Raw genomic sequence first — 11270 nt, 5'->3', positions numbered from 1 at the left:
TGGTTGATGTGACTAAGAGGAATTTGCAAAAGCTAAGAGATAGTGGATAGGATGCTCATATGACTAAAGCATCTTCATTTTACGCAAAACATGACATTGAGATTCTGAACATGGAGGGAATGTATGCTGCACCGGGGAGAAGAATGTTTCGTGGTAATACTTCACAAGTGACAGATCTTCATCATTTTCGAGTTGAGGTTTTTCTAAGTGTTATTGATCAACAATTGCAAGAAATTGAAAATCGATTTAGTGAGAAAAGTAAGGAATTACTTATTTGCATGTCTTGCTTTAATCCTACTGATTGGTTTGCATCATATGACAAAGAAAAATTGCTTAGGCTTGCTGAGTTTTATCCAAATGAATTTTCAAGTGCTGAAATGTTCTTTTTCGAACATTCATTGGATAACTTCATTGAAGATGTTCGAAATGATGAGAGGTTTTGGATGTGAAACTCTCAATGAGCTTTTCTATAAAGCTTGTTGAAACAATTAAACATGAAACTCATTCAAAAGTTTATTTGCCATTGAAGTTGGTGTTAATTCTTCCTGTGGTGACTGCGAGTGTAGAAAGAGCATTCTCTACTATGACTATGATCAACAACAAATTACGAAATAGCATTTGAGATAGATTGCTAAATGATTGTTTAATTACTTTTCCTAAGAAAGATTTGTTTTGTGATGTAGAAGTTGATACGATTGTAAATCGGTTCCAAAATTTAAGAACCCGACGTGAACTATTGTAATTTTCTTTTATTATTGATTTCAAGGTTGTATTTAGATTTTGTAACATGTTGAATTTAGTAATTACAAAAAAAATTTAATGTAAAGTTATGCTACCCCTAATACGGAATCTTGGATCCTCCCCTAGTTGTCGACTTACTGAGCAAAAATGTCTTAAATCAAATTCATTTTATGTCATTTTACCTTACTCCATGGCATGGCTATATAATTACATCATATACTGAACTCTAGTACTTCCTCCCTTCCTTCGTATCAAATTAAATGCAACGGTTTCCATTTTAGGCAGTTTCAAATTAAATGCAACAATTCTAAAATTCTTATTTTTGGTAAGTGTTTTAGGTATGAATTTACAAGAATACCCTTACTAAAAATTAAACCACACTTAATTACACCTAATAAAAACTAATTAAACCCTTAATCAAAAATTTGTCATTCTAATTAAATCAATCCAAACCCAATAATCTTCCTCTTTCTATCTCCTCAACTCTCACCCGCTACCACTTTTCTTCATCATCACCCACCACCACTTTCTCTCCTCACTCCCACCCACCACCACTTTCTCTCTCCACCACCACCCCCGGAAATCGTCCCATCCTTTCACCGCCTCACCAACCAACCGTCGAGCTCCTTCAGTCAGTCACCTTCCTTCCACGAGCCGCTTAGCACCGCCACCGACCATGACAGATCTAGATTAACGGCTTGTCCGCGTGGATGTTTTCTAGATCTGAGGAGATCGTTGGCACTGTCCTTGGTCTCCTTCATCGGAAACTTCTGTTTTCGCAACATTCTCTCCTCCTTTGGTTGGTTGAGGTCTGTGCAACTGTTGGTCGGGAGATGAGGTGGTGTCGGGGGTTAGTTCTTGGGATTGTCGAAGGATCTATACCTGCTAGGTGAATTGTGTTGGTGCTGTTGTTGGTGTTTCAATGGTGCTGCTGGTGGTGGTGGTGTTTTGGTGGTGGTGCTGCTGCTGGTGGTGGCGGTATGAGTTGGTGGTGGTGATGACGGTATGAGTTGGTGGTGGTGTTTCGGTGGAGTTGTTGGTGGTGGCGGTATGAGTTGGTAGTGGTGTTTTGGTGGTGGTGGCGGTATGAGTTTGTGGTGGTGTTTTACAGAGGGTCCAAAGTTAGTGGTGGTCATTTATACAAGACCCTCTATGGTGGCAGTGGTGGTAGTGGCAGCATTAGGTGGTGCTTAGCCCCACTTCCTCTTTCCAATTAAATTAAATTACATACCCTCACTTTTTCCTAATCTTACCTTAAGAAATTTTGCCTAGGAGCCCGTGTCAATAAAATCATTGCGTTTAATTTGATACGGAGGAAGTATTATTATAATTAGAATGTCACCCGTTGTTTCACCAATCAAAGGCAAACTGTTAAAGGCTGCAAAGCATCATACTATGTGGATTCAACTATAAATGCACATCTCCTTTGCCATTTCAACTTCTATTGAAGTTAATACTCCTCATTGAACCTCGATTGGAGAAAACAAATACAGTAAAATCCCAACAAAAGTCAGCAATGGTCACTGGAGACCGAAACATGAGAGATCAGATAAAGCTGCAATCCTCATTCCTCAAAAACCCCGAATATAATGGGTAGAGAATGAACAAAACAAGGGGAAGGGAACATTACCGGACAAAATCTAGCCGCCTTAAGAGTTACAAACATTGGCCCAGTGCTCCACCCCCCCAACCTTCCGGTACCGACACAACCTCCTCAAAAATTTATCTTGTTCGATCAAAAGGCGATGTTGCAAAAAGAGTCCTCCAGAAATTGACTGAGGCCCTTCAAACAACAAATTTCCATCACGTGAGATCTTAGCTGTCATTTTGGCCATTGCAGGTCTCCAATATTTCCCTCATGAACACGCCACACTCCATCAGCTATCTCGCTGGAAAGCTGCTCCCAACCCCAGCCTGAGTAGCCCCAAAAGAACCAAAAGTCAGTGGCAGACTGATTTCCAGCTTTAATTTCCTTAATTGTGCTGAGTGTTTCCATTTGATCAAGAAAATAGACACCAGGTAGTACTTGAGGATACTGATCTATGAAAGACATCCTCGTCAAGGAAACAAGAGGCGCTTTTTGCTGTATAATTGGGCCCCCAAAAGAAACAGGAGCTGCTTCTAGCAGTTTCACATCTTGAAATTGAGGTAAAAGATCCCAGCTGGCGATAGGCTTGTTAATAACCAAACCTAGAAATCCTACAGCACGATCAGCACCTACTATGAGGATCCTGGCTTTGCTGAATGTCCTAAGTTCATGCAGAAGCTCAGTGGCACTTAGAAATGAGCCAACAGCAGGATTCGATGGACCTGCTTTTTCATTCAGCTTGAACATCAATGAATTTGGCAAATTGGTTCCAGAACACATATCCTTCACATCTGATCTTTTTTTTACTTCACTCATGAATGAAGTATCATCATGCTTTTCTTCCAAACCAGTCCATAGGTTTCCTGCACAGATAGACATGCAAAACGCTTCATGTCAGCTGAACCCAAACTGACAGGTCTGTATTTACACACTCTAGTATGATACATATGACTCAAGAACACAAAGATAATAGCATTACATTAAGCTAAGCCATACCTTGATACAGTCTAAGCTATACGTTTGATATGCCTTCACTGCAAAATTGGCTAATTAAATCAGCCTACATTTCTTTCATTGTGAAACAGCAAACAATTACTGTATTTTTTTATTGAGGGTCAATAGGTAGCAAGTCCTTGCTGTATAGCAGCGTTACAACCCGTAAATCAAACTCCCACAGCTCCAACCCATGGCAACAGCCTTTTAGAGGAATTAAAGTGATAATAAAGCTGATGACATACATGCAATAAGTTAGTGATGTGAACATTCCAAATGGAATCTGATGACACCTCCCCCCTTCTACAAGACTGCAGATTGGTTGATGAGATCAAATTCTCGCAGTCACTCGGGAGCACTGGCTAGTGTTCGAACAAGTGGGTTCAGTAGCATCGCAATGTCAAGGGATGAAAATGACATGGTATTCTAATTAACTCATGGCTATGGCAGCACAAATTTGCTTTTAAAGTCTTTTTACTTGCCTATAATATGTCCATAAATGCCTTCTCCAGAATCGTAATTCTACTTAGGCTACTTAACCTTATTCTTACTAAACTAAAATTATTTGTACTTGTTAAACTGGTGAAAATGGATAAAAGCTATCGAATTTGATTTTTACTGATTCAATCTGGATTTTACTGATAACAAATCATTTTTTACTTGTTCTTCTGTTTCGAGCTTTTTAACTAAATGAAACAGATTGTTCCTATATAAAACTGTTCTTTTAATAGTACATATTTTTTTCATTTATAGTAATTATATTTGATGGAGTCCTAGTGAGTGAGGTCATGACAATTGACTATTTGGCATGCAATAAAAACCAAGTTATGTAACTAAGTAACTCATGGGAGAAAAACATGGTTAAAGCAACATTTGGTTCACAAAAAGGAAAATGTGGCTCCATGTAAGAGTGCAAGAGTATGTTCTAGGATATAAAAAGAGACATGTATCATGTATGCACTCTCAATGGGATTACAAGGACAAGAAGGAGAAAAGAGATGATTTATAAAGTTATAAATGAAATAGTAAGATTAGTATGTCGTGGTGGCAACTACAACCACAATGATCATGATTATGACTACAAGGATAAGAAGCCGAAAGAGATGATATAAAAAGTTCTAAAATGAAATAATAAAATTGATATGTTGTGGTCTGCGCAACAGTGATGATCATGAAGAAGCAAAAGGAAGTGATATTTTAATCATCATCATGTATATGTATCACATAATATCTCAAATTATATTGGAAAGGAGTGTGTCTTATGCACAAAGAAACATGTCTCTTAATCCAAGGGACTAATTCAATATTAATCAAAAAGCCCAGACAGACACGTATGAACTAAAGACACTCTCAGTAATCCTTCCCCCCCCCCCCCCCAGGGCAGATTTCTGGTACGCCACTCAACTCGCATCTTTCCTCGAGGAAAGATCTCTAGTAGGATTGTGTCACTATTATACTACGATATACATACCATGAGTGACTTTATGCTATATATATATTTCAACTCCAATCCACCCTCTTGATATGCCAAAACACTATTCCTCATCTGAGGTAATTTTCAACTTCATGCATGATATATATAAATGTGTGTTTCTTAAGGTTCATATTTATTTCACAGAACAGCCTATAGAAAACAGATTATTTGGTAAAGCAAGTTCGGTAAACTATATTCAATGTTTAACGTAGAACGTACTTCTATATCCAAATACATAAAGCAGCAAATAACTGTGTGCAGTCAAGATGGATTGAGATGATTACGGACACGAACAAGTAATACATATAAGTGTCGCTGTCGCTCAAACTGAGAAACATGGGGAGGGGAAGGAGAAGCACGATCATTCATGAATAGGAAGATATGTTTTGATCTAAAGCACACCTATTTGTTTGGAAAGGTGGTGAGAACTACTCCCGTGGTTGGCTATAAATTTTATAACGTCTGTAACCATCATATTCCCATCATACACGATACCAGCCTTCCTCTTTGCTGGAAATAGCAGCAAAGTTGGATACACTTCCCTCTGCAAATTTTCACATAAAAAAAATATTAAAATTACAATATAGATTTACTCTCTTTCTTTACATAATTTTGGTCAGTACAACTCACATATTTTCTTTAAAATAATCAAGAAAAGGAGCAAGCAGGTAAGGAAAGCAAAACCCACCTTTGGTCAACTTTCAGTAACTTTAAGGAACTAATCATTCTATCTTCAGCTGAAAATATACTCCTATAAATCTTAATCCAGGTGTAGGAAATAATTATCCAAATGGACCACCATAGTCCATTAACAAAGTAAAAGGGATATCAATCGGGTGGGGCAACTACAGATTTCCCTTTACCCATATCCACCTAATATTTTAATATATACCAGTAACCCATCACCCACGGTGGGTACAAATTCAACATCCATATTGACCCAAGCAAGTAAAAATCTGAACCCAAATTTATTATCTACCCCACAACTTAACTGTGTATCCACCACCCACTAATACCGCCCAGCGCCCACCTACAAAGCACTAGATTTTCTGAGGTGCCATTTCCCGTACCAAAGACAGGTGCCGGACGCGTATGCCAGGAGAAAATGTCCCAGAGGTCTCTTGAAAAGTGGGGTTCTCCCTAGTACGAAAAGTTGTGAAGAGGGAAACTATCTTACATGACAAATGCTACAAATCGACAGACGGCCAGAATGGTTCATGGGGACGAGAAATCTGATTTACACGCATCCTCGTTTACTAATTGGCTGAATTCTAGGAATTTATAGAGGATAGACACAGGCATGCAGCTTGCCTGAAAAGTATACAAGTCTGCCGGCCATATAAGAGGAGAGAAAAACAGTAAAAATGAGATATGGCTGCTGACTGCTATCTTTAGGATTTCCTGATTTCTCTTACTCTCAACCCAATCAAAACCATAAGGTCCAAAATCCCAATAGAATAAAAACACCTTTTTGCAATCAGATGCTTCATTGCCAGCCCTGCATGAATACATGTAGAAGAAACTCTAAATTCAATTTTTCCCAACTTCATGCTTCTTAGAGAGTGTTCTCTACTTCTCTTCACCTTAAAAGTTTCAAATCAGTTCCAATAAATTCTAAACTTCTAATAGGTTCCAATGTGTTTTCACACCTTATAAAAGAAGCTTCAATAAGTTCCAGGTTCTAGTAAGTTCAATTCACATTAGTTCAGGAAAAATAAGGTGAAGAAGATGCACCCTTATATGTTTTCTACAAAGATGATAAAGTATGATGAACTTTACTTTTCCGGTATCAGTGATTTGTAATTTAGTATAAAGTATTATAAAATATTACTCCAGAATGATCTTGGTTTATTTTCCGTATATAAATAGCAATGAAATATTAAATATCGATGACACAAAATAAACTTCCTAAGGACATTTTCAATATAAATTTCAAAAAAGTATTAATATTGCCGCTTCCTTGCCATACCATTTTAGATTTTCCGTTCCTATACCATTCTCCTTTACGTTCCTATACCATTTTAGTTTGGGTGAGTTTATGATAGTTCAATGTCGTTTCGAAGACTTTCGGCCTTCATATGGAGGAACAAGGATTGTGGACCATGATACACAAGAAAGAGTGAGATGACTAATCATTTCAATATAATTAGTTGATAAACATGAATACATGTGGTTTTGCAGAAAGAAGGAAAAACGACGGTTTTCTCAAACATCCGGTTGATGCTCCTGAGTGGAAAGGTATCAATCGTCTGCATAAGACCTTTGGTGGCGAGGATAGAAATTTGAGGCTTGGCCTATGTACGGGTGGGATGAACCCATTTGGCAATCTTAGTTCTCAACATAGTACATGGCTGGTTCTTCTAGTTATATACAACTTGCCTCCTTAGTTGTGCATGAAACGCAAATACATCATGTTGTCGATTCTTATTTCAGGGCCGAAACAGCATGGAAACGACATAGATGTCTACCTCCAACCACTTGTTGATGATTTGAGAAAAATGTGGGATGAAGGAGTTTCTGTGTATGATGCACATGCTGATAAGGTTTTCACATCGCGTGACATGCTTTTATACACTCTTAATGACTTTCCTGCTTATGGGAACTTATCCGGGTATAAGAACAAAGGGAAGAGAGCATGCCCGATTTGAAACCGAATGTTCCTTGTCACAAAGAATTTTATATGCGAACCCGAAAGTTCCTTCGACGCGACCATCCTAATCGTAATAAGAAGAAGGCATTCGATGGAACAAATAAGGAAGGGGATGCTCGTAGGGCCATTGACTGGTGTTGAGGTTTTTGATCAGGTCAAAACCATATTCGGCAAAAAAGCGGGTGATGGTGGCAAGGGACATTGGAAAAAGGAGTCTATTATGTGAAAACTTCCATACTGGAAGGATCTAGAGGTTAGGCATTGTCTCGACGCCATGCACATAGAGAAAAATGTATGCGACGCAATTCTAAGGACATATATGAATATTCCACATAAGACAAAGGATAGCAAAGGAATTCGACTGTACCTGGAAAGTGAGGGGCTTCGACCGGAGCTATAGGATCAAAAGAGGGACACTAAGAAAAGAAAGAAAAAAGAGAAAGTGTCTGGCAAAGGAAAAGGAAAGGGAAAAAAAGAGGAAATTCAAGAAGGGCCAACTGATGATAGGAACTATTTTCCATCGGCTTGCTACATGCTCCATCAGGGTACTCATCGAACATGAATAGATTTGTTACCTTAGACGGTGAGTTGAAGCTATCGAGTATGAAGTCTCACGATTGGTATGTAATGATGCAAGTATTCTTACTGATTGCAATTCAAGGGATATTGCCGAAACACGTGAGACATACCATAACAGAGTTTTGTTCTTTTTTCAATACTATATGTAGCAAAACATTACAACTGTCGAAGCTTGATGCTCTCCAGGTTGGCGTGATAAAGAGTTTGTGCAAGTTTGAGATGTATTTCCCACCTGCTTTCTTCGACATTATGGTCCATTTGGTTGCACATCTAGTTCGAGAGATTAAGCTATGTGGTCCGGTGTTTTTGAGGTGGTGCTATTCATTTGAGAGACATATGGGCTCTTTGAAAGATAAAGTAAGGAATCCAGCGCAACCAAAAGGAAGTATTATTCAGGGGATTGTGAGTGAAGTGGTCGGTAATTTTGTGGCCGAGTTCTTAAGTAATGTTGATTTTATTGGACTTCCTACATCTCGACACGAGGGCATACTCGAGGCTAAAGGTACACTTGGCTCCAAAATGATTGTACCTCTTGTTGAAATGCGGATACAAGGACACTTATTTGTATTGCAGCATATGGTACAGGTCCATCCCTACTTGGATGAACCTATGGAGGAGTTGCGTGATCAGAATCCAAGAAAAGGGGCTAGAGCATTGATGCAGTTGCATAATAAGACGTTTATTGATTGGTTTCATAACCGATTAATGCGTAAAGTAGATTCCACTATTTCGAAAACTCTTAAGTGGCTTGCATTTGGTCCTCAAGAAGTTGTGCACTCCTATGAGGGTTATGATGTTAATGGATATACATTTTGGACAGATCGTCAAGATGAAAAATCGAGATCTTTGCAAAATAGTGGCGTTTCAGTTGAATGATATAGAGGTCCTATTATGTTTGTGAGTCTAATTCCCTTAAATTCGGTGTGTGTGTATTTTAATTTAATAATTCGAGTGCATTGCAATGAATATAAAAATTGAGGTTTGTGTGCATCTCCTAATAGATGTTAACGAGAGATCCTCTAGTTCTCGAGCTAACAACAAAGCCTATTCAATATAAAGATTCAATCTTTATGCCCTATTTCATATAAAGATCGAATCTTTCAACAAATACAAGTGAGATTCGGGTGTTTTAAGACTTGTTATTGATTTTACTATCCACAAACACATCATTTGCTTTATAATTCTTTTTTTTAGTTGTTGAATTATATAGAGGTCCTATTATTGTTCTGTGCAACTAATTTCGTCCTCTTTATCCGCCCTTTCATTTTTGAAACTGATGCATTGGTTGGCAGCAATGTCTTTCTCTGCAACCTAACCATCCGCAATCAGTCTAATATTGGCAACATATATATGGAATGGTATGTGGTTTCAGCATCGAACCTCTTATAACTCTCTTGTGATCCCACTGTTATTTTACTCATTGCTTTTAAGATTTTTTTTCTTTTCATTAAATTTCAATGGGTTTTTTACTTTGGAGTTAGGTTCATATGCTTTGTGTTTGTTGTTGATCATGAAATTAACAATTTGCATATTTCTATTTTTCTCCCAGGGTAATCTTGTAGATGCTCTAACTTGTTGCACAGAGGTCCTCGAGATCGATCCATTGGCAGTTGATGCACTCCTTAACAGGGGAAATAAATATAAGGAGGTTGGAAGAGTTAATGAAGCTATCCAGGACTACATGAGTCTTATTAATGTCCGCCCTAATATGTCTGAAGCTCATGCTAATCTAATTTCAGCTTGTAAGGACATGTTAATAGTTTTGATACTTCTTGTTGGGAATGTAGTATGCAGGTTACTAGGGAACTTTTGTATATGTAATGTTTATAAATTTTGAGGGATCCGGATGTGGATCTTGGTGGAGTTGTTGTAATGTATTTATGGTTGTTCTTTGGTTGGATTATTTTCTGATGGTTGTGATCCTGCTCATATATTAGCCATGAAATAAGTAATTCGGTTATTTCTCTCTCTCTCTCTCTCTCTCTCTCTCTCTCTCTCCCTATATATATATATATATGTATATATATATGTATATATGTATATATATATGTATATATGTATATATATATGTATATATATATATGTATATGTATATATATATATGTATATATATATAGAAGTTAGCTCAAGTGGGTAGAGCGCTCCCCCTTGGCCCCTGAGGTCAGGGGTTCGATCCTCATGCTGGGGTATTTCCTTAACATGCTATGCATGCCTTACTAGCCAATGTGTTGGTGTTTCCTACAGGCTAGTAGCCTTGTAGGGGTTAGCCTTTGGGCTGACTTAATTTCCTCATTAATATATATATATATATATATATATATATATATATATATATATATATTATTGTCTGGGAACATTTGGGACGAGTAAAAAGTGCAGCTCTTGGTGGGTTAAGGATTGTGGCTAAGGGCAAGGGTCAAAACCACAACACTTCACTCACCAAATATGGCTAAGTACTAATTGGCACCCACTCAGACATCAGGGGACTTATTGGCCCTTCATCCGAGTAGCGTCGGACTCACTCTTCTAATAGAAGACCCCCTACAACAACAGGGGGCTCATTAGCCCCCCCCCCCCCCCCCCCATCCTAGTTGTGTCCGACCCACTCGGCATAGGAGACCCCTCTTTTGTCGAGTTGCTTCCGCATTTCCCAAATGTAGTTAAGTACCAACGGGCACCCACTCGGACAACATACAGCTCATTAGCCCCTCATCCGAGTGGCGTCAGACCCACTCGGCTAATAGGGGACCCCTCTCCTTTGGCCAGTCGCTTCTGTACTCAGCCAAATATGGCTAACTATCAATTGGTACCCACTCGGACAGCATGGGGCTTATTAGCCCCTCATTCAAATATTGTTCGATCCACTCAACTAGGTCTAGGCCCAAGAAGGAAAAGTCGGTCGGCTTAAGAAAGTATCTACAAAGCTCAAAGGCTCCTATTCCGCCACGGATGCACGCCACTAGGTCGAATTAGAGTGTTCCTACCTCCATGGCATGGGGCTAATTGTTTATGCTCAATATAGAGGTCCTTTTATGTTTGTGAGTCTAATTCCCTTAAATTAGGTGTGTGTGTATTTTAATTTAATAATTCGAGTGCATTGCAATGAATATAAAAATTGAGGTTTGTGTGCATCTCCTAATAGATGTTAACGAGAGATCCTCTAGTTCTCGAGGTAACAACAAAGCCTATTCAATATAAAGATTCAATCTTTATAACCTATTTCATATAAAGATCGAATCTTTCAA

The 11270-nt window shown here is 38.4% G+C and overlaps 2 protein-coding genes across 8 annotated transcripts in view; one reads left to right on the top strand and one right to left on the bottom strand.

Moving 5' to 3' along the window:
- Positions 1 to 59: 59 nt before the first annotated feature.
- Positions 60 to 449, top strand: LOC125493252 (uncharacterized). The gene has a single exon (XM_048636414.1). It carries the CDS (start codon positions 60 to 62, stop codon positions 447 to 449), a length of 390 nt encoding a protein of 129 aa, XP_048492371.1.
- A 1694-nt stretch (positions 450 to 2143) lies between these two features.
- LOC104903363 (uncharacterized) overlaps positions 2144 to 11270 on the bottom strand; it is a 30369-nt gene continuing 21242 nt past the window's right edge. For 6 of the 7 annotated variants that reach the window (XM_010691387.3, XM_048636762.1, XM_048636764.2 and 3 more), the window contains 2 exons: positions 5199 to 5340; positions 2144 to 3192 (listed from right to left, as the gene is read on the bottom strand). In XM_010691387.3, coding sequence (XP_010689689.2) covers positions 2564 to 3192; positions 5199 to 5340 — 771 coding nt within the window. In that variant the 3' untranslated portion in view covers positions 2144 to 2563. Of the gene's footprint in view, positions 3193 to 3325; positions 3364 to 5198; positions 5341 to 11270 lie in introns of all 7 variants that reach the window. The other variant, XM_048636763.2, reaches the window with a different exon arrangement.

This window comes from Beta vulgaris, chromosome 9 (genome assembly GCF_026745355.1).
Source record: "Beta vulgaris subsp. vulgaris cultivar EL10 chromosome 9, EL10.2, whole genome shotgun sequence".
NCBI classification, from domain to species: Eukaryota; Viridiplantae; Streptophyta; class Magnoliopsida; order Caryophyllales; family Amaranthaceae; genus Beta; species Beta vulgaris.
Note: the sequence above shows the minus strand (reverse complement) of the source record. Positions and strands in the feature narration are given on the sequence as shown.